Source organism: Ammodytes marinus (genome assembly GCF_949987685.1).
Source record: "Ammodytes marinus genome assembly, chromosome: 3".
Taxonomy (NCBI): Eukaryota; Metazoa; Chordata; class Actinopteri; order Uranoscopiformes; family Ammodytidae; genus Ammodytes; species Ammodytes marinus.
This window is the reverse complement of record NC_137232.1, coordinates 22,048,960-22,071,400: the sequence shown is the minus strand read 5'-3', so window position 1 is coordinate 22,071,400 and position 22,441 is coordinate 22,048,960. Positions and strand designations below refer to the sequence as shown.

The 22,441-nt window shown below is 42.7% G+C and overlaps 1 protein-coding gene across 2 annotated transcripts in view; it reads right to left on the bottom strand.

Moving 5' to 3' along the window:
* Positions 1–648: 648 nt before the first annotated feature.
* The window catches only part of sipa1l3 (signal-induced proliferation-associated 1 like 3), a 74,471-nt gene continuing 52,678 nt past the window's right edge, over positions 649–22,441 (bottom strand). The window contains exons 5-24 of one of the 2 annotated variants that reach the window (XM_080024922.1): positions 20,228–20,358; positions 18,271–18,459; positions 17,566–17,740; positions 16,919–17,022; positions 14,754–14,911; positions 14,075–14,657; positions 13,478–13,576; positions 13,162–13,337; positions 10,807–11,058; positions 10,316–10,489; positions 9,800–9,924; positions 9,140–9,258; positions 8,590–9,044; positions 7,078–7,308; positions 6,801–6,963; positions 6,517–6,691; positions 6,197–6,373; positions 5,237–5,360; positions 4,733–4,814; positions 649–4,123 (exon numbers count right to left, since the gene is read on the bottom strand). In XM_080024922.1, the coding sequence (XP_079881048.1) occupies positions 3,926–4,123; positions 4,733–4,814; positions 5,237–5,360; positions 6,197–6,373; positions 6,517–6,691; positions 6,801–6,963; positions 7,078–7,308; positions 8,590–9,044; positions 9,140–9,258; positions 9,800–9,924; positions 10,316–10,489; positions 10,807–11,058; positions 13,162–13,337; positions 13,478–13,576; positions 14,075–14,657; positions 14,754–14,911; positions 16,919–17,022; positions 17,566–17,740; positions 18,271–18,459; positions 20,228–20,358 (3,890 nt within the window). In that variant the 3' untranslated portion in view covers positions 649–3,925. The remainder of the gene's footprint in view (positions 4,124–4,732; positions 4,815–5,236; positions 5,361–6,196; positions 6,374–6,516; positions 6,692–6,800; positions 6,964–7,077; positions 7,309–8,589; positions 9,045–9,139; positions 9,259–9,799; positions 9,925–10,315; positions 10,490–10,806; positions 11,059–13,161; positions 13,338–13,477; positions 13,577–14,074; positions 14,658–14,753; positions 14,912–16,918; positions 17,023–17,565; positions 17,741–18,270; positions 18,460–20,227; positions 20,359–22,441) is intronic. The other variant, XM_080024923.1, reaches the window with a different exon arrangement.

Sequence of the window (22,441 nt, the reverse complement as noted above, 5' to 3'; positions counted from 1 at the left end):
TTTATTGGTCTAAAGTAGAGGTTTATGTTTATAGCCTGTGACTGCATTCCCCATTTGTAAACTACTTTGGAAATGTAGATTGTCTGGGAACTTGAGTCATCTTTGAAGTTGTGGAGGCGAGATGCTTTAACTGCACAAGATCAGAGGTTGAAGTGTTCGATCATAAGCACATATCCCGTTTCATGTTTATGCGTGTGTTTATAATGCAGGACAAAAATTATTAAGACGATCTTTATACCATTGTGGTGAATAGCTGTCATGAAAATAATGCCAAAGGTGATGTTTCGCTTTAGAGAAAGTGTCCAAATTAAACATGATTTATCTTTGACAAGGGTTAAACTGATTAACTATCAAAATGAGGATGTGCTGCTTTTCTTGGTCTCACTAACAAAAAACATGACCACTATGTATGACTTGGTAAAAACAAAACAATTTGAAGGCGTCAATTTGCATTTCCTCAGGTTTCATTCATGAAACAAATAAAAAAAACTTCAATTTGCAACTGTAGTTTATTTCCACTTGTGTAACTTTAAGAGGGGGAAAAAATCACATCTATTACATTTTTAAAATTAATCAAAATCAAACGCTGTTTTGATAATTATTTTTAATATATTTTTTTTATAAAATAATGAAAACATAATTTACACTTTTAAATGTACAAGTTATTACAGCCCAAAGAAAAACAATGTTTAACCAAACCTTTTAGTCTGTGCGTCTTGTACCTCTGCAGAAAGCACCGGCAAAGACAACACCAGCAAAAAATAGAAAAAACTAATCATACGAATCAAGTTTTTGTACAAGGAATCAGAAGTAAAACCGCATACACAAATAAAAACACAGTACCCTCTCATCTTCACCATTGTCCGCAACAGTGGGAATGTGTTAAATAAATTATAAAAATATTTAACATCTAAAAAACAAACCTAGTTATACAATATGACCATTATCCATAATGCATTATTAATTTGTTCAACAGGGATCCTTGTGTACGCTTTAGATAGCTTACAATTATACATAACATGAACAAACTAATTTAAGCAAATAAATGAGAGACTGGCAGATAACTCACAGCTACACCTGCGTGAACGAAGGAGGCAAAAACCAGATTGGATCTGAAATTACAGCCTTAATGAGTTTGTGATTGACAAATGCAGAATTTCTGGACACAAACAAAATGGTCCAAATAGTCTTAGATATAAACGTTACTTGTATCAAAGTGAAAGGTGATGAAAACAGCCTGACTTCAAACTATATACGTGGCTGAAGAGGAATACAGAAATTGGTAACTGGAAGAAGCAGGAGGAAATATAAGTTTTTCGTCCGACTGCAACATTTGTTCCCTTTTGTGTCAAGTGAAAGAATAGTAGTATTTCAAATCGTAGGAGTGGGCGATGTGGATATAATATTTAGTCACAGCACGTCATTCATCGAAAAAAAAAGAGAAAATATTCGTTTTAAGCTACATACAGCAAATTAAATAGGTATAAATCAAGGTAATTAAATCAGTCTTCAGTCCTGCTAAATGATTTGCAGCTTTGCCTATAATGACCCAAATGCACACATATTAAAATGGATAATCACAATGGTATAAACAGTATGGCAAAAAAATCTCAGATTTACACGATCACATCGCCCACCCCTACATGATGCGTTTAGTGTCATCAACAGCATCGTGGGGGAACCTGAGTGAGTCATGAGTGAAAAAGTTCAACAGTTCCAGTCGGACCAGGAGAGAAGTAGCCGCAGGAGATGATCATTTAGAACAGTTTTTAAATCAGCACGGTCTCTGCTGACACAGGAAAGTTAGATGCATCCTATTCAGGGATGTATTATCCATTCGAAGTACCATCATCCAAAAAAAAAAACAGACAGTTTCTGTATGAAAAATAGATATAGTATACAATATCATTAAGCAAGCTAGCGGTATAAATAGTGTCTTGTTGTGTTCATTTGGATTATCACAGGGACAAATCCTATCATTGATATACATGCACACACGCACACACACACACACACACAGTGGCGGCAGTGGCGAAGTGGGTAGGGCGTTCGCCTCTGGAGTGCAGGGTCGGAGGTTCGATCCCCCGTCTCCCCGCCACATGTCGAAGTGTCCCTGGGCAAGACACTGAACCCCAAATTGCTCCCGATAGTTAGCTTAGTTAGCTTAGCACCCTAGTGCTAAACCTACCCTGCGTGGTAGCTGCTGCTATCGGTGTATGAATGTGTGTGTGACTGGGTGAATGTGTACAAAAAAAAAAAAAACAATGTAAAGCGCTTTGAGTCTGTGATAAACGGAGATATAGCGCTATACAAGTCCATTTACCATTACCACACACACACACACACACACACACACACACACACACACACACACACACACACACACACACACACACACACACACACACACACACGGGTTTTGATATGAAGGGGCTTCAGTGTTGTCCTGTGAGATTATTGAACAGTAATTATTATATTATTATATACAACATTACCGGCAATAGCTTCAGTTTTGATTGCTTTGCACAGAAGATGCATTTATAAGAATAGGTTGACATTTGGGGAGAGATACGATTATTCACTTTTTCATTTTAGTAGAGAGTTAGAATAGAAGACTGATGGTTGAATGTAAAGCACACAGACATTTAGCTTAGCATGAATACTGTAAACAGCTTAGCTTAGCATAAAGGCTGTAAACAAGGGAAAGCAGGTCAGGCTCAGTCTGATGGTGACACATCACCATTATGCTTGATGCTTAATAATTAATACATTACACCGTAATATTACAAATAAATAGGCATTACATCTGTTACAAAACCCGTTTTTTGTTTGGGATTAAACAAATGAGACACACCACCAATATTTTATCTAACTCTATGCCATGAATCGAATAATCCCCAAAGTGTCAAACTATGCCTTTGAATATTACAAAAGATCCTTTCAAAGACGTGCTGTGCTAACGAGTGACGGTTAAAATAATTACTTTAAGATCTGAGATGATGTGGCACTGCTAAGCACAGTGACTTTGATTAAAATCAAAACAATGCATAACATTAAGAGATATGATACTATTATAAATCACTGAGCTTTGGGACGCTTGCTCAACGCTGATGGCTTGTTTCACATCTAAAAGGGCCGCGGCTTCATCCATGTAAACCGAAGAAAAATAACGTTTTGTGGCCCACAATTTTTTATATTACAGTAAACTGGTTCACTCAAACGTCCTATAACAGACCATCAAGCACACAGAAGGGTCTTAAAATGCATCTTTACCTTGAGCACAAACACTGTTGTGCCCTGATGCTACTGAGTATTCGCTGTACCTTCAGTTACACACACACACCTCTTAAGTACAATTGTTATGCAACATCAGTACAATATAGATAATATTGATACATGTGAATTGTACCACACAGGCATCTTATCTACAGTACCATCTCTGTAGAGCCTCTATTACTTCTAGTGCATTCTGGGAGATGCAGTTTGTAATGAGTGTTTTTTTTTGGCTGATTCGCTGCAGGAACAGTAATAGGCCTCTCCAGGTGATGTAAAAACAGTCAGGTTCTCCTCTTGTACTCGCTCCTCTGGCATAGTAGCATATTTATTATATATATATATATATACTTGTCTTTTATATATATATATATAAGACAAGTGTATAAGACTTTTTGACTTCAGTTTATAAAAAATAAACAGGCTCAGAGAAAAGAGAGGGAGGGTCTCTGCTCTGTCTGGGAGTGTTGCATTTAAAAAAATCAGGATCATCTCTTTTTCTTCCGCTCTCTCTACAGTTTAAGGCAGTCCAGTGGAGGCTGAGCGAGATGACATCATTATACCTCTGCCGCCCCCCGTGTGCAAGGAATCATGGGTACTAAAAGAGTATTTCCCTCCCTCTATGGCCTGAATCTCACACTCTTCTTTAATATCACTCCCTCTTTGGGTCAGTGTCGTGCGGTAATGACTGAGCCTCTTGGTCACTCTCCTCCGTCTTGCTGATGTTCGTGAAAATCTTGCTGAACTTGGCCAGCTGCTCACTGGCTGTCGAACTCTCCTCCTGCAAGCGCTGGTTATTCTCTCTTAGGTTGGCCATCTCTGCAAGCAGGACTACTTTGTCAAACTTCTCCTGGAGGTGGACAGAGAGCAACAATAAGGGAAGAATAAAAAGGAAGAAGAAAAATGGTGGCTGGACAATGGATGGAGCTTTAATCTACACTTGTTATTAAAGGAATAGTTTGACATTCAGGGAAATATGTGTAGGGGCTTTCTCGCTGGGGGGTCAGATGAGAAGATTGTTACCACTCTCATATTTGCCGCTAACTATGGAGCTACAGCCATGAGATGGTTAGCTTAGCTTTGCATAAAGACAGGAAACAGGTTACCTAGATCTGTTTTCAGTTAATTAAAAACGTCCAACGAGCACCATAACTAAACTAAAACCATAACTTGTCGTTTTCACATTTAAAAAAAAACGATTAAACAAACAACTTTTAAGAATTGATTAGAGGATATAATTTTTTTTAAATTACAGTTAAATGAAAAAATTACTTGAAAAACTGAGGACCTGTTAAGAAAAACATCAGTAAAAAGCGTATGTATTACAGTGTGAGAAAGGAAAGTATCAGAAATAGAAAGTAAGTGGGTATGATAGCTTGTGCATGCAACATTACCATAATGGACTTTTCTACTTTTATGTTAGATAAAGGTAAAATTAGGAGAAATAAAATATTCTCACTCTCTCCAGATCAGTGTTCAGTTGTTTTAACATCACTTCCAGGGTGTGGAGCCGACCAGACAAATCGTTGGGCACCTCGTCACTGTGAACACACACGGCACACCTCAATTTGCATCAGAGAGAAATAACCACCCACTGCTGAGCGTGTTATTTAGGCGGTTAGGGAGAACAGGTTCTACTGGTGTCTGTGTGTTGGTTCATTCTTGAGTAAGACTGTTTGAACCAAAGCTCTCTAGTTTCAATAATATCTCACTCTTGTTGCTAACGGGTAGAAAAAAACAAACACCTTTTCTGGCAACACAGAAACTTGTACTACAACTCAAACGACCAACAGTTTACTCCATCCATAATCCACAGAGGAGAAAAAATTGGGGAAATGACCACAGGGTGGCAGTAGTGACAAAGTTAAGCGATTAAAAAACATGAACATTTGGAGTTCTCTGGTTGCACTACTGTACAGCAGATCCTGTTTGTTTGGTGAGTGTAACGGTGAAGTTGACCTACCCGCTGAAGGTCGGCGTGGTCCGAGGCGTCTGCGGAGTGAGAAACTGGACCGGACTGACCGGTCTCATGTCTGGAACTTCAACCTGCGGCTCAGTCAGCGAGAAGAGGGAAACGGCTCTTTGTGCTGAAACAGAGACATAATGGTGCGTTCTAAAAAGCTGCATAAAAGGAGTCTTTTTAACCCAAGTGTCCCTTGGGATACGTGATCACACAGGAGGAGCTTGCAGCTGGTGAGGTTATGTATCAAATGTTGGCTTCAGTTAACTGCGTTTGTCAGTTGTGTGACGGTCTTTGTGGAGGCAGAGGACACCAGGGACAGGAGGAAGAACCAGAAAAGACACAGAGGCTGAGCAGCTGATCGTGTCGGAGGTTTAGATCAACACCACAGATCCGTTTTTCCATGAGTGTCGTGTGACAGAAAAGAGCCTCAACATGATGAAACCTATTAAGCCCCAACACTAAGACAATATGTCTCACATCCACTACTAGGGATTTAGATGTTGTACTGGTTAGTTATATTTAAAGCAGATACGAGGAACTTTCCATTTTTGTTCTTTTTAGCAGCATCTTTGGACAAAATAGTATTTTTTTTAGGAAACCAGCGCCCAATCGCGTGCTGGCAGCGTGTGAATTTGTTTAGGAAGCAATGGAAAGGTAATGTTGTTCTATGTGACTATCTAAGATTAATAATGGTAATATTAAAGTTAAGATTAAATCAAAGATTTAGTACCATCCGGGAAACACAGGATGTTCCAGTCTGCCTGCTGTAAATTATTTTCTTTAAGTTCCCGGGATATGGTACCCAAGCAAAGACTACATTGAAAATAACTACATTACATTGTTACAACCGAAGCATTGGATTGGTTTAGCATTCAAGTCACCTATTTAACAATACATGAATCCCACAAATAACATTTACATATATCATAATTCATACTTAGCATACTGAGTTGAACAAACCTAATCCTGAAGTGTCTCCAGCCTCACCTTCGTAGGCTTTAGCAGCGCTGACGAGGCTGGACCACTCCAGTCCACAGGCTGTGTCGGGCAGAGGCATCAGCCCGGGATCGAACCTCCTCAGGGGGGGAACTTTGTCCCTGACCTCTGTGAGAGACAGCTCCGAGGCAGACAGAGGCACTGAGGGACAGGGGAGGACATCAGTAAGTAAACAAACCTCTGCACGATACAAGCGCATCTACTACTACCTACAACAAGGTCAATATAACATTCAACACCTTTTGTCCACATGCGTTTTAATAGAAATGGCATTTAGAACTCACCCTTCTTGTTCTGCGTGTGGTTGGAGGAGACACCGTGTCTGCGTGTGGGCAGCGTGCAGGTGAACAGGACATCGGTGGGCGTGGTCTGGTTCTCAGAGTTGGCGAAGCTGGCGTCTCTGCGCCCACTGCACAGCGACTCGTCTGAGAAGGTGCGCTGCAGGGTTCGCCTGGGAGACTACAGAGAGAGAGAGACAAGTGACGGAGCTCAGTGCGCTGTGTGCAGCATGTGAGACTGATGAACTGTAATGGAACTTTCCCTAGTAAGTGTTAGTGTGTGTCCTCACTGGATCTCTTTGTGGCGTCTCTCCCAGGTTGTCCATGATGATCAGTTTCTTCAGGTCGTCTTCGATGGTGCTCTTGTACGTCCGCCGTGGAGAACGCAGGTCCCTCAGTGATGCTCGGAGCCGAGGCTGTCCAAACACATTCTTTGAATTGGTATCCACCTGTCTGGAGACACAAGACATAAGCACCAAAAACACACAAGGACTCCCCCCCATATTTTGCATAAGAATCAGATAAAAACTGAGGTGGAGAGACTAAAACCAGGCATCGCTATCGTACTTCTTGCTGTTGCTGCTGTCAGAGCTGGACTTGGTAGCTGCGATGGAAGGCGATGGGTTGGTCTCTTCGGCCTGCCAGGCAGACGGTCTGCTCTTCCCATAAAAGGCCTTGGGGGCGGAGCTGGACAGAGGGGTGGAGCTTAAATGAGCTGAAGTTGGCGTCGTCGTAGCGGCTCGGACAGGTCGAACTTTCTCCGCTGTCGGAGTCTTGTATCCCTGCGGTGTGTAGGCCCTGAGAGGACACACATATTTTTTTTATAAGTGATGATTCATGACAATGTAGTTAAACAACAAATCTGAAAATGACTGTCTTCAACACAGTCAGCCACTTGAAACTATGATTGTATTTTAAGGTGGTGACATTCATTTTACCTAGTGTAGTGACTTAATTTAATATTTGTCAGAGGGCACTACATTCGCATTATCAGATTATCTTTTTATGTGCAGCGTTTGTTATACCGGCTTTCTGAAACAGGCCCTTGCTTGTCCATCCTCCTTTTTTCACTAGAAAACATTTATATTTTGAGTATTTCAATTCTATCTCAACTGACTATGTGACAGATAGCCATTTATTTATTTTTGCATTCCAGAAAAAACATATTCCCCGACAGATCAAAAGATTAGAATCAAATACATTACTGGGTTAAATTTGCCCCTTTGCAGGATCATTCAAATGTTTAATAACAGAAAAGATCAAGAATTATAGCCACACTTGGTGAATATAATGAAGATTAAGTTTTCCCAGGTAGTGTTGTCTGTTTAGCAACATTATCACACTCACACAGCAATTACTTATCTACTGACTGCTGCTGACACAACCTGAAATGTCTTTTATCTACCAAACCAATTATTCACCATTGGAAAACAAGCTAAAAATTATATTAAAAACATCTCAAATATTTAAACCAAACCTACAGTAATCGTCCAACCAAAACAAACACCTTACAACACTAACAGTCCAAGTGCACAATACCTGTGATGAATCATCTATGTCCTAAAGTCTTCAGTTTTATTTTTTTGTCTCTTTTAGGTTGGTCTGACACATCTCAATCACAGAATGCTCTGTATGAGTGGATGGCACTCGGGATTTCAACACAGATTGTATTAATCCGACGCTGAGCGGTCAAACCGTGTGTATGTTTGTGTGTTTTATTCCTCCATGGATTCCTGATGCACAAGAGATCACATGATAATCTGTATGTTTCACAAGGATTAGTCGGCTTTAATCCTTAATGTACCCTTTAGAGAAGCATTTTCATGGATTATATTGTTCAAAACGGATCTGGTGCTGCTACATAGCTGCTGCTTGGTGTAGCATTCACCTAAAATTCCCCCAATTTTGTGTTACTGCCAAGTTCATACATTCTTTTTTGAGCTAGGCAGCATTTAACTGCAGCAATTATGCATGCAACACTCTGTCTATAATAAATCTGCCCTGTCATTTATTGAGGTTTATGTCTGTTGATAATAGCTTCATAAAAGATGCATGTCATCAGCGAGTCGCGTCTCCTACCTGGGTTTGAAAGCTTCCATTTTTTCTGCACTAGAGCCGGGAGGCGGGAACGTCCTGGTCCGGTAGCCTTTGTTCTGATTGGCTGCGACCGGTATGACTGGCGAAGACTCTCGTCTCCTGGCTTCTCCCCCGCCGCTGCTCCTTCCCACGGACAGCTCCTGCATGCCGCTGTAGGCCACAAAGGAGTGCAGGGGCTTGTGGGACTGGCTGTTGTTGGACGTGTTGGCGTGGCGCGTGTTGTTGTTGTAGTGGGTGGAGGCGTCGATGCCGCTGTCGTTGGACCCCCCCTTGTTGAGGAGGTCCGGGTCAGGGTCGGCCGGGTCGCCGAGGCAACCGCCCCCCCCTCCTCTCTCCCCTCCGGCTCCTCCGTCAAACCAGCGCTCGTCACTGTGGCCGCTGGAGGCGTTACTGGACAGAGTGTTGCTGCTGGAGTGGCTGGAGTATTGAGCCTCCCCCTGTGCAGGACAAGATGGCAACATTCACACACACACTCAGAGAAGCAACCAGGCCAACAGAAGGGATCAAAGTGGGAAATGGTGTGGAGTCTGACCTTGGAGTGTCTGTTTGGAGAGTCTTTCCCCGGGACATCCTGCCTGGTGGTTGGTCTCCTCTGCCCGCCTCCGCCACCTGGTCCCCGAGACGACGGCACTGGGACATGCCAGAGGGGCTCTAGACAGAAAACACACACACACACAGACACACAGACACACACACACACACACACACACACACACACACACACACACACACACACACACACACACACACACACACAGGATTAAAGCAATTTACACTGACCCTCCGTGGTTGGCAAAGAGGATTAAATACTTATAGCACATTAAAACACTGACCTCCAACCACCCGCCCACCCACCCACCAACCCACGCAGAAAATCCCACTGTTATTGCTACTCCACTATGCAGCATACGCACTTAGAACAATGTAGAGACCAGAAATGCAGTTAAAGACATACTCAAACATATAAACCTGCAATGAATCTCTTTGGTCATACAAAACCAGAATGTCGGTAATCTGTCGTCTATTTACACATCCAACATTCACAGAACAACATTGTTGAGTTGTGTGTAGATTCAGGCGATGATTCTCTCAAAATACTAGTCGTAATATTGTTTCGTAAAAATATATTCTTCAGGTGCTTTAAAGTCATGCAGCAGGTACACACCTTCCTGGTTTCTGTAAATGGATGTACCTGTTTTGCAGCGCTCCATGGTGCTCTCCTGACTGGTGAAGCCTGAGGAAGATTCTCCACTGGAGTTGATGTCCACACACAGGTGGGGCTCATAAGGCAGCAGGGGGCGCTGTCCTGCTCCATATCTACATAGGCAGATCATAAGAGGAGGGGAGAGGGTATTTAATCATTCATGTGAGAAGTCAGTTATATAAAATGTAGAGTTTTTGATTTGACTGAGAAGAGAAGAATTTCAGTTTCTGTTTTGTATCCTGACGGCATTTGAATAAAAACAGGTTTTTCTGGTCGGGTGAGATATTATCAGCCTCCAACACTGTGAGGAAGAGCCACCCACACAACAGATCCTTCCTCTGAGATACAGTGTGTTCATATATGTCTAACTGCAGCCTCCAAAGCACCACATCATTCAGCCTTAAGAACACATATAATCCCACTCCAGCACATGAAACAGTTGTCGTGAGTTAAGTCCGATATGTCGTCAAAGGAGGGACGAGAAACAAAGGAGCAGTCACACACCTGTCGGGTGAGGGTTTGTAGCGTACGAAGGGGCCTGGTGTGATTCCAGGCGGTCCCATGGTGGAAAGGCCGACCAATCCCGAGGAGGGAGAGGAGAAGCTGGCTGAGGGGTTTCTATAGGGCAGCACTCCTGCAGGAGACAGGCTGTAGTGGTTCTCTGGGTAGCTCACTGGCCTGGAGGACACAAAGATGCTGATGGTTAACCGAGAGAAAAACAAACCAGACCACAGAGAGCTGAGGCATATGAGAGAGGCTGTTACAAGAAACACAAGAAACCATTTATTGAATTTAAGTAAGAAAAAAAAACCTGCCAGGAACTGATTGCAGCTTTTTACTTTGGGATTGGGCAGTGAGACACCAGCTCCGAGTAACATGTATGATTAGAAACTGAGCACAAAATGGGGGTAAACAAAGCTAAACAAAACAAAAATCCCTTAGTAACAGATGTTACATGCATTAATTATGTGTGCATCATTGCCAATAGGTCTCACCTCTTGGAGTTGAGGTGCTGGGGCTCCCTGTAGGGAACAGGCACCAGGGTTTTGTGTGAACGCGGCAGTGGAGGAGGTGGGGGACCCATGGGTGCCCAGCGCTGCGGGGTGGGGGCGCTGTGGAGCCCTGGAGGAATGGGTGGGCTGTCCCACCGCCACATGGGGCGAGGGGAGGGTCGGTAGCCTGCCGCCAGAGGCTCAGGTTCTGGCTTCTGCTCCATGGTCTTCATCTCATACTCCTCTGTGCAGCCCCTACAGAGACAGAGAGGGACAAACATCTGTTGGCATGAAGAGGGCACACAGAGGCGAAGATGATCACAACTCCCAAAGTCAAGTCACAAGTCAAATGTGTTTTCATAGTCCCCTTAGTGGCCTCTCTGACACGATATCCAACACATATCTTCCACACATCATTATTATTTCATTCACACAGGAGACATTACAGGAGGGCAGGAGGCATCAAATATGCATAGAGGATGTGTTCAAGTCAAGGCAAATGCCAAGAGGAGAAGATGCGAGAGAAGGGGGGGAATGATGGTGGAGGAGAAATGGTGTCAAGGTGAAGAGTTGAAATTCACTGTGGAGGAGGATGAAATGGGGGGGGGGTAAAAATGGAAGTACAAACACAACACAGCAAAGACAGAAATAAAAGAGATGAAAACACAGTGTCTTAAATGAAGTCTACAAGTAACGATTCTTTTCATTGTAAGTCAGTCTGGAGAGGGGTTTGTTTGGTCTTCAAAATGACATAAGATAGTAAAAAGGTGAGTTCTCTAAATGTAAAAATAAATCTTTTTGTTAAGTTATTTTCATAAAAGATAAGCAAATATTCATATTTGACAGGCCAAAACGTGGAAATGAAATGAATGAGAGAAAAAAAACACCACCAACAACAACAAAGAAACACATTTCTATAGTACTACAACAACTGAATGAACATGAACAAAGCACGTGGCGTGGACATTGTTTGATCTCACACACACACACACAGAAGGAGCAAGTCCAAACCTTAAACAGGGCAGATCCTACACATGTCGACATGCAGTGTTTCTTCCATCACACTGGCAGAGGCTATACAGCTGGAGCTTCCCAAAACACACACGGTCAAAACACACTACAACATCACACCTTTTCTGCAGTGTGTCTGTCCATTTTTCGTGTTGTACCGCAGAGTCAGAATAGAAAAGGAAATTAGCTTCCAACTGTCCTCTCTCTATCTCTATCTCTCGCTCTCACTCCGTCTTCCACCCACCTCTCTTGGTGGTGTTGAAACACGTCCTCTCCACAGAGCCAGTCTCTGCCATTCCAACTCAATACACTCAACCCTTCCTTTCTCTCAATCCCTCCCTCTTTTCTGTTCTGTTCTTTTCATTTGCACAGGGCATGCATTTTTAATTAATCACTTCCACATTTTTTTTGTGGTCTCCTTTTTCCCCCCTTCTTCCTGCAGATTCCAGGCCTTAATCTCATGCAATCTGCTTGCCTGGCACACAAACGAGTTAGAGAGAGAGAGGAGAAAGAGAGAGAGAGAGAGAGAGAGAGAGAGAGAGAGGGACAGTGAAATACAAGACTCTAATTATCAACTGCTACTTGAGAGAGAGAGAGGGGGAGTGTGTATGTCTGTGTGTGTGTGCGTGAAAAGGATTTAACTCTGTGTAATTAAAATGCCTCCAACACAACAAATCTAACCACTGTGCGATCACACAGCCAGCTGCAAATACTGTATTTAGGAGCCCTGGTTCCTTGTCACAAGCGCACACACACACTGTGGTTATTTCTTCACCTCTGTAACACCACATCAGTGTCTCATAAGGCCTCATTATTCTCTTTGTCAAGGCCTTATGTGTGGATGAAAGGTTGGAAAAGGATGATGGCAGGGAAAAGAAGAAGAAGACATTGTGGGAGGGGAGGAAGCAAGGACGATGCTGAGCGGAATGAGATGAGCAGATAAGAAGCGGGGGAGAGAAACAAAGTGTGTCAAATAGCGTTAATTCAAATTAAAACAGAAGATTCTTTCTTTTCGTCTCCATGCCTCGTTTCCTCTAATTTCCTCATGAAAACCGTACATCGTTCCCTCCGCTCGCTTGCTTCCTCTTTTCACACACACTCCCACACAAAAATCCTTTCATAACACTGGAGTCTAGCCACTCTCTCACCCGTGTGCTTTTGTGTGTTAAGAGTGAAGAGCGTCCTGTGCTCACCGTTAGCTTGCTCTCGTCTTTCAGCTGATGCCTGATAACACCCAGTGCCCTCCCATGCTGTCTTCTACTGCCCCAACATCTGTATTCACGCCAGTTCAAATCACCCCTCGTTAGTTCAGCTTCAAAGAAACCCGACAGGCAAACGTTAACACACCTGCGAGGCCCCCCCTCTTCATACGGGGGAATGATGACCACTTTGACCGTCACAGACGTCCTCAGCAGGTCAATCATCTGCTCGTGGGTCAGCGTCACCGCGGCAACCTTGCAGATCTCCACCAGCCGACTGCCCTGTCTCAGTCCTGCCTGCCAGGCGAAGCCATACTCCTCCACCTGCGTCAAGAAAAACGAAACAAAAAAGCATAAAACAATTATGCCGCTTCAAACAAGCCGCTTATGTACAGCCAATAATCTTCATAAATGGATATTTTAGTAGAAGATCTGGGGGGCGACAGAGGGTCATCTGACGGTACCTCAGCCACAGTGCCGTCCAGGCGAACATGGAAGCCCAGTTGTCCAAGTCCGTTTCTTCTCAGAGTCATATCCACCGTCTCACATCCCACTGTCAACGACTGGCCAAGGAGATGATGTGAATAGAAAGAGATAAGATTTATAGTATTATTTAATGTCCTTACATGTGTAGCCTATTAAAAGAGTCTCTAGGTATCTTCCAGAACAAAGGAAACACGGGCATGGAGGCCTTTAAATACTCAATTCTGATTCTGGAAACTTTAGCAGTATCTAATATGCATGCATCAGGCATTTTCAGAAAGATAAAGTCATTTTTAAAATATTATGTTTCCTGTTGGATTGACACAAGACATCTGAAGTCCAGTAAATATTTTTTCCCCCGATATTTTACAGGGATTATCACAATATGTAATGCCTCTCATCAGCCAGTGCGTGGAGTTGGTCGACTTAATCGGAAAGTCAAATCACACATTATTCAGTGCTCAACACGAGGCATTTAGGTTAAAAACAAGAAATGTTAATATATTCGCTAGTTGATTTCCCACTTGACACTCTTTTTCTCTTGATTGCTCTACACCTGGACTGGAACAAGCTCTCACCTTTAACCGCTGCACCACTTCCCTGATGTCCTGTGCACAGCCCTCTAGGACCCTCACGGCGATGTGGTCTCCTCTGCCGTAGAAGATCTTCAGTGCCAGGCGCTCTGGAGTCCAGCCGATCACGTCGGCACAGAAACAGTTAAACACCACCTCCTTGGTGGAACAGTCTGTCAGGAGGATGTATTCAGCAGACAAGCCCAAGGCACAGGGCAGCTCGGTCCCACCTCCACTGAAGTCCTGGGCCTGGACCCTCCAGGCCACGGCCCCAGCAGCTCCCAGCTCCGCTCCGTCTCTTGCTTTGGAGCGCTCACGTTTTTTGGAAGCGAGGGAGATGAGGTTGTTGAGCTTGCCTGCCGAGTCGAGGGGCGTGCTGCTGACATAGTTCTCTGCTAGGTCACGCAGGTACTCCTGCCGCGTTCGCGTCGCCATGGTGTGAAACTTCTCCGATTTGTGAGCCGCATTTTCTGCATTGATAACTTTGGCTAGAAGAAAGTTACGAAAGACGAGTGGGTCACGGAAGGTGACGCCGCTGGGGATGGGTGGGCCAAAGGGAGGCACGTCCTTCATTCTCGTCACAGCAACACTGAAAAGGCCAGACGGGTAAGATTAGAAGTGTGTAACTCTAATGTGTTATGTTGTTTGTGTATGAACATGTGCTTGTTCTGTTGTAAACCTTTACCTGTAGCAGGTGTTTTCAGAGCAGGGATTGTGCACACGGACAATAACAAAGACGTGCTGGAAGTGTGAGCGAATATTCTGCGGGGTGAAAGGCAGTGCTCCCGGCTCCTGAAAGATTATGGTGACGATGTCGTTCCCTATGTGCCTCTTTCTCAGGAGCTGAGGGAGAGGAAAGATGAGATATAAATAAATAAAAAGGCAAAATAATAAAATGAGCTTACATTACTAACTCAGGTCAGAAAGTCGGACAAGGGAAACAAGAGATTGAGACACTCACTCCTAGACACCAAACAACAAGTCTTTATGTAATTTTTTTTATTCTGTGTGGGCCTTTGTCTCTGTGTGTGTACTGGTTTGTCCGTCTGTCTGTGTTCATTTAGGAGACACAGAGTCCGAGCTGTGTCTGTGGTGCAGTGCTTGCCAATCCTCTCTTTATCTGCAGAGGGAAGTGTGAACGTACTGATTACGTAATCCAGCCCACTGTTTGGCCACTGATACACACATTCCCCAGCATGGAGCCACAGAAGCATCCTTCAATGCACTGAGGCTGCAGCGTGATGTAGAGGTCACAAAAATTAACTAGAATTGTTAGAATTGATCATTTGAATAGACTATTTTCTATTTTAGCATCCATTCTAAAGAGTAAATACTGCTGATATGATAATTTCCTGCCATTGTTCATATATGATTATGGTTCAGGCCTAACCTGCGCTCTCCTTTTCCTCTCTCCTGAATGTGTACATCTGTGTATAAATCCTCTTGATTCCGATTGCCTTCATTCATCCACTGCAGGTTATTTATTAATTGTCAGATGCTGCCACCTAGAGGTTCGTCTGGGCAAGTACACCTCCCTGCTGCTGCAATCTCTAAACCTCTGGATGGAGTTATTGCGCCATTTATAAAATGACACTTTCTGATTGAAGAGTCAAGTGTAATATGAACTGTTCACTTTTTTTTTATTTATGAAAAAGGAGCAACCCTCAGACTTCTTGTTTACTCACCAATAAAAATATGTTTAACGAGATGATGTAAAGGTCAAAAAAGCTAGTTTACAATAACAAACAATAGACCGCTGTGGGTATGGTATTAAAGTATAATAAGTATAATTCACCAATTCCCCAAATTAATGAATGACTTCTCCACAGCCTGCACTGTTTGGCAGTGATACATTACAAAGTGTGTGTGTACTGTACACTAATCCTGAGCACACATAGGGCCTGTCGGAGCACATGTGTTCATCCGTGTGAGCCTCTCACGCAAAACACCATTAGAAATACACACAGGCAGAGTGATATCCTACACAGAGGTCAGATTGCACACAGCCCACGCTGCAAACAAACAGCGCACAGGAGAATGTGTAGGAAGGCTGATGGATTTAAAGTAAGATACAGAAGGAGAAAATAAAGAAAGGACTCACTACTACTGAACCCCACCCCAGCTCTGATCCAGTTGAAGAATGAGAGGTCAAAAGAAAAGGCCAGTCAGTAAGAAAGAGAGAAAAAGGGCAGGGAAGCCAAGAGACTGAGAACAAAGACTATAAAATCAAGAGAGGCCAAATAAAAAAGGAAAGAAACTCTAAATAAAGAGCCTGACATAAGTCATGAGTTTCCACTTTATGGATTCTTGCCGTGGTTTGCCACTTGGAGAAAATGTGCAGACTAACCAATAACCACAGGCAGACTTTGTAAGGCTTTTGGGTGACAAGAAAGGATAGTGGTGGTGGATCCCAAAGTCTGAGACCATAAGTCAAGATACTTCTATTTCTATGCATCTCTCTCTGCAGGTGTACAACTCTAGAGCAGCAAAAAAAATATATACAGTAGAATATTCATACCATCATATTTCACTGTGGGCATTACACTGTGGTATCGTTCTTTCTCCTGTATTATCTTCTTAACATACTGTACACCCTCTTATTACTGCCATACTCTCTCTTACTCTGGATTTATACGTTCATAGGACTTCTTTCCAGTCATCCACTGTGAAATGCAGCTTCAGTTAAGTTGGTAAGTAGTACCATAAAATTTGCTTAAATTCGATTATTATACTATAATTATTTCCAGGTGAACTTAGAACACTCACTGTATTCTCATCTGTCCACCGCTAAACACAGGTGGCTAGTTTGATGTTTCTGGATTGTTTGCCGGGTTGCTCAGGAGTTCTTACCTGCTGGGGGTTGTTGGGCATATAGGGCAGCATAGTAGACACATGGAACATGACCTCGTAGCCCTGGTAGCTTGTATACAGGGAGTGTGTGCCCGTAGAGTCGGCTAAGGGTAAAAAGAGGAAGGGACCGTTACTTCACTTCACATCGCCATCAGGTTGTTTAATTACAGTGGAGATTGGGATTTAACTGTTGTTATACGAAGAACAAGAGCATTTTCTATTCTCTCACAGGCTTTACAAATGTATTTTGCTGACAGACACTCATCCCGTTTTTCCCCCCTAGTGAGTCTATTAACACACGTCTTTGACAATTCCCTCAGTGATGGATAATTCTGCTGCATATTTTAGAATGTCTAATTGCGCACATATTTTCTCTAAAAGTAATTTGCTGTATTTTCATAGAGCTAACTACATGAAGAAAGAGACAGAATTGGCTCACTGTTTCATAATTTACAAAATTTAACAAGAAGCTCCTGTTTTAACCTTGTGCTACTGCAGCCTTCATGATAATCTCCATGGTGAAACCTTCCCATCATCTCGACTCTTATGTAGAAAGTTGCATATATTCAGACACGTGACCTGTAATATTGCCTATAATAACACCTATATATTATAACACCTATATGGACCTCTTTGCGAAGACTTACTCTTGGTGTCGAGCTGTGCAGCGTATTTGGTGAATCCTTTGAGGAGCACCTGATCCCCCAGCAGCTCCAGGAAGGCAGAGAAGGCGGGGGAGGCCTCCTCGTTGTTGTACATCTCCTCCTCTGTGCTCTGGCCCGCGCGGCACAGCAGAACGCCCACCTTGTGCTTCTGACTTAGCTACGAGACAGTGGGGAGATAGCGTTTACATTACACACACACACACACACACACAGCTAAAAACACCACATTTATTAAACATAGTGATCTGAACCTTGTGCTTCTAGTACATGTCAAAGTAGGTGTTACAGGTATGTACTGTATATCTGGATGCACTTAATCATCAAGCACAACTGCATTGTTGTATAAACCGCCTACACAAACAAAAACAAGCCCACAGCTGGCTGATCACGTCCGCCTTGCACTTCACCCTCCATTAAATAAAAAAGGGTGAGATAACATGGCTAAACATTAAAGCTTTTATGATTACACACTCATGCTTAAACACACCACCACACCCTGCTTTCCCCCAGCTTTCACGGCCCTCAGTCCACTTTAGTACTTTGCACCACCAACACTAAGTAGTTCCACAGGTATCAGAGGCGTTTTGTATACACCCGATCTGAGCATACCATACTTTATCAGTTCACATTTTTTTGCTTTGCAGTCATTAAATCGCCAGACTGAGTGGACTTCGCTGCATATCTCACCCCCTGTTCATCCAGTTTGAGGAGCTGCTCTGTGACTTTGGGCGTGCTGAGCCACAGTCTCAAACAGGAGACGCTGAGCTCTGGGACCACCTGCTCCAGGACCTCCTTTAGTGGCAGACCCCGCACTGTGCCGTGCCGCCCTGTGCTCGCCACCGCGTCCTCTAGAATGCAGCCTCGCAGGGTCACCAGCTAAATGTGGGGGAATGAAAAGAAATGCAGCTTGTAAAACTTGAAGCAATGTATTATCAGATTTTTAAGAGAGTAAATATTTTAAATAACACATATGCTTTATCCATTACTTAATTAATATGACCATCACTTTCACTATTTATCTGTTTAGCTTTTTCCCTATCTCGGGGACCAAATATTTTCCGATCCTTTTTCAATATTTGCTTTATTATATACTTTTTCATCTAGCAGTGCCATGCTACAGTTTCTCTCTCTGTCACACACGAGGATTTGAAGTCGAGCCGTACTGTGAATTTTTATTCTCATCAGTATTGTGCTGCCACATAGTGCAGCTCCCTGGCGAGAGGAAATTGACCTGCTTCAAAACAGTGAGACTATAATAACCTTAGATACAGTTAGGGAGGAGTGGGCTGTTCCTTCTCACCACACACACACATACACACACACACACACACACACAAATGCAGCTTCATTAAAAATGTATGGCAGTCTGGCAGGGGCCAAAGAGACAGTTGAACCCTCAGAGACTCACGGAGAAATGAAACCTGATTGACACCCAGCCGATGTTATGAAACTGTTGTTTCAAACTTGTCAGCTTCGGCACAACGGTGGAGTGAGTGAGTGCGAAATGCCGAGCAGGAATGTCAGAGGGCGGTGAGTGTAAATGTGTGATGAAGGAAGAAAGAGGAAGTGTCTCCACCTTGCTCTGTCAGCACTGGCACTGCTGCACAGAATTAAATTACACACTTTAGGGGAATGGATATATGAGAGCAGCTTGGTCTTTGAGCGGGAGAGAACAGAGAGAAGTCTGCAATCAATGGCTTTCTTTCTGTGTGGGAACGGTAGGCTCGGGTGTTCTGGCTGTGGCTGTTAGCCAAACTCTGTATACTTAGATGGCGAAGAGACTCCATTGTTACACCACAGCTAAGGTGATGAAGCCAGGCATCCATGTAATCTGGCTAAAAAAACAACACAGCACCAGCCGCACAGAGGAAGATTCTACACGCATTGCTGTCTGTTTGATTGACCTCGACAATAACAGACAGGTTGTGCAGATATTTTAGTTGAGATTAATCTGACAGTTATTTGTCTATAAAAAAGGAAAAATAAGAAATAATTTCAAAGTGACACATTCAAATGCCTTGTTTTGTTCAGTCCAAAACCCATGTTCAGTTAATCGCCACATAAGATTTTGAGAAGCTGGAACAAGTGAATATCTTGCATTTATGCTTGAAAAGTAACTCAAAGCATTAATCTATTATCAAAATAGTTGCAGATTAATTTTCTGTCGATAATAAACTCATATTGACCCCACAAATGAAGCAGAAAAGAATGAGGGAAACATAGTTGTGTGCTCTGCTCTGAAGTAATGTCTTTCAAGAGGCTTTTTTCCATCACCATTGGCCCATCGTTTAATACATTTTGAGACTTCGATCTATCAAAGTGGAAAAGTGGTTAGGGTGTGCCCCCTTTTGAGAGAGCAGGCCAAACACTTTGGGCAGAGCAGCCAAAGTTTGGTTTGGCCTTGCGGTGCTGAGATGGGGCAGGTGGAATGTTCCACTGGCAGAGAGGGCGGAGGAGTAAGTAGGGGGTTGGGGGGTTAAAATCGGGGCAGAGAGGGTAATGAGCGTCCCAGGTAGGGACAGAAGGGGAGGGGCTGGGTAAAATGAAAGTATGAGAGGATTTAACTTCAGAGTGCACACTCCTACTGACTCATCACTGTCTCATTGCTCAGAAATCTCTAAACAAACGGGGGATTTGTGCAAACCTCGCTGGTTCGGACGATGAGGCGGTACTGATACTGGTCTTTCAGGTCTTTGGTGTCTTCCAGTTTCTCCCGGCGGATGCTCAAGGCCACAGCGCCCAGCTTATCGTCTGTCCCAAAGTAGTTTGAGTGCTCTGGTGAAGGACAAGGGAGAGATGGAGAGCAATGTTGAGGAAAAAATGTTCATATTCATTCATTTCTGTCTGAACATGGGCTTGTGATACATCTATTACATATAATACTATAAACCTTTTACAGACGATATAATTAATCAAGATAACTGATAATATCATAATTATCAATCTTGAAAAGAAGCGCAGGTTGTAGCATACTAATTTCTTCAAGCAAAAAGACCAAAATGTACAGGTTCAGTTCGCTGGTTTTATTTTGTCTTCTTTGATCGTCAACTGAACATGTTTGACAATGAACTACCACTTTTGTAAACTATCAACATTTTTCTCACATTATGAAGACAATTATAAACAATTAATCTGAATTGTTAGTTGCAGGTAGGGCTGTGTCAAAAAATCGAAATAACGATATATCGCGATACTTAGTTTCCCGATATCAGTATCGATTTTTATATCAAAATATCGATTTTTTTTTAATACATTTTTTTTATGATTCTTTTTTTTTTTTTTTTGCTTTTCAAGGCTTTATTGACAGTGCAGAGATACATATATGAAATGGGGCAGAGAGGAATAGAATGCAGAGAACAATCACGGGTCAGATTCAAACCCATGTCTGCTGTCAGGCCTGAGCCTCTAGGATACTGACTTTTGAAGTTAGATCAGTTTTGTTTATAAAAATACTTAAGATTCACTGTGTCACAAAAGCACACTGATGTGTTTTCATTTTCATTGTGTCCTGTACAGTTAGTACAAGAGTGAATTGGATTTGTTATTTTGATGTTATGGCAGCTGCAGCAGTGTTTGATAATTTGCCAAAACAAAAAAAAACGAAGAAAAATAGTAAAGGAAGTTGTGAATGAAATAGTTTTGACTTCATTTGTCTGTACAATTATCACTATATTGTGCTGTAATGTTTGACAAGGCAACTTGTTTATGGAATATCGCAATATATCGTGATATATCAAGATACGCAATACATCGTGATATATCGTATCGTGACCAGTGTATCGTGATACGTATCGTATCGCGAAGTCCTTGACGATACCCAGCCCTAGTTGCAGGCCTAATGTTTTTTCTGAAAAACATGTTTTTCCAAACCTTTCAGTTGTTTTTGATACTTGGTGCTACAGACTCAATTGCCTCAGTAACAAGAAGGTATAAGGAGACACTTATAATGAGAGAAAGGTGTACAAATAACCTTAAAGAGATAAAGATAAGACAAATAATAAAAGAGTCTCACAGCGAGAGAGGCATTAGAAGAGAAGAAACCTGGTAATGCATGTGTAGTAAGCATAACGGACAGAGGAGCCAAGTCAAGGACAATGAGGTGTTATCTAGAAATCAATACTCACTTAATAAAAAAAATCAATTAAGCTGACACAAGGCATAACCCAAAGAAAATGATAATTGCTACTAGAGAAAGGTAAGGCTTAAAGGACTTCATAGTTGTGCGGTCACAGAGATGTGTGCAGCTCATAACAAAAGGAGATTTGATGAAATACAATTTGACTATGTTCAACAAGAAGACTATAAAGGTACAAATATGTGGTCTTGTAAATCCATGAAATGAACAAAACATGGTGTTGTTAGTCTAATTAATCTTGTATTTAACTACAGGCAAGATAATCATCCGTTAAGTGGCTGAGACAAATCAACACACTTCACTAGCATATTTGCGTGTCCTCTTCTAAAGCTCCTCAGCTAAGCCGAGGTAATGCCGACGCCAGAGGCAGCGTGGGAGTCCAAAAACAAAATCCTCCGAAGAGGAATCTAGCTTAACAAGTATTGCTCCTCTATTCCTCGTCTTGACTTGAATGAACCCGGACAAGGCACACGTTATGGGGACTGGGGCCTGCTTCGCTTCCATTTTATGTCCTGTGGTGAAAGATGTGATTTTTTTGATGCGGCTGGGGAATCACAGTATTCTTGGCGACAGCTAAACGGGAAACGAGTCAGCAGATGAACGTATTTTTGGAATGATAACCTTTCTGTTTGGCTTTAGGCATGTCTCTCACTCTTATCACACACATGCTTGCTTGCACACATGTGCTCCTAACAGCATCTGTCACTCATTAGGGTGCATCCA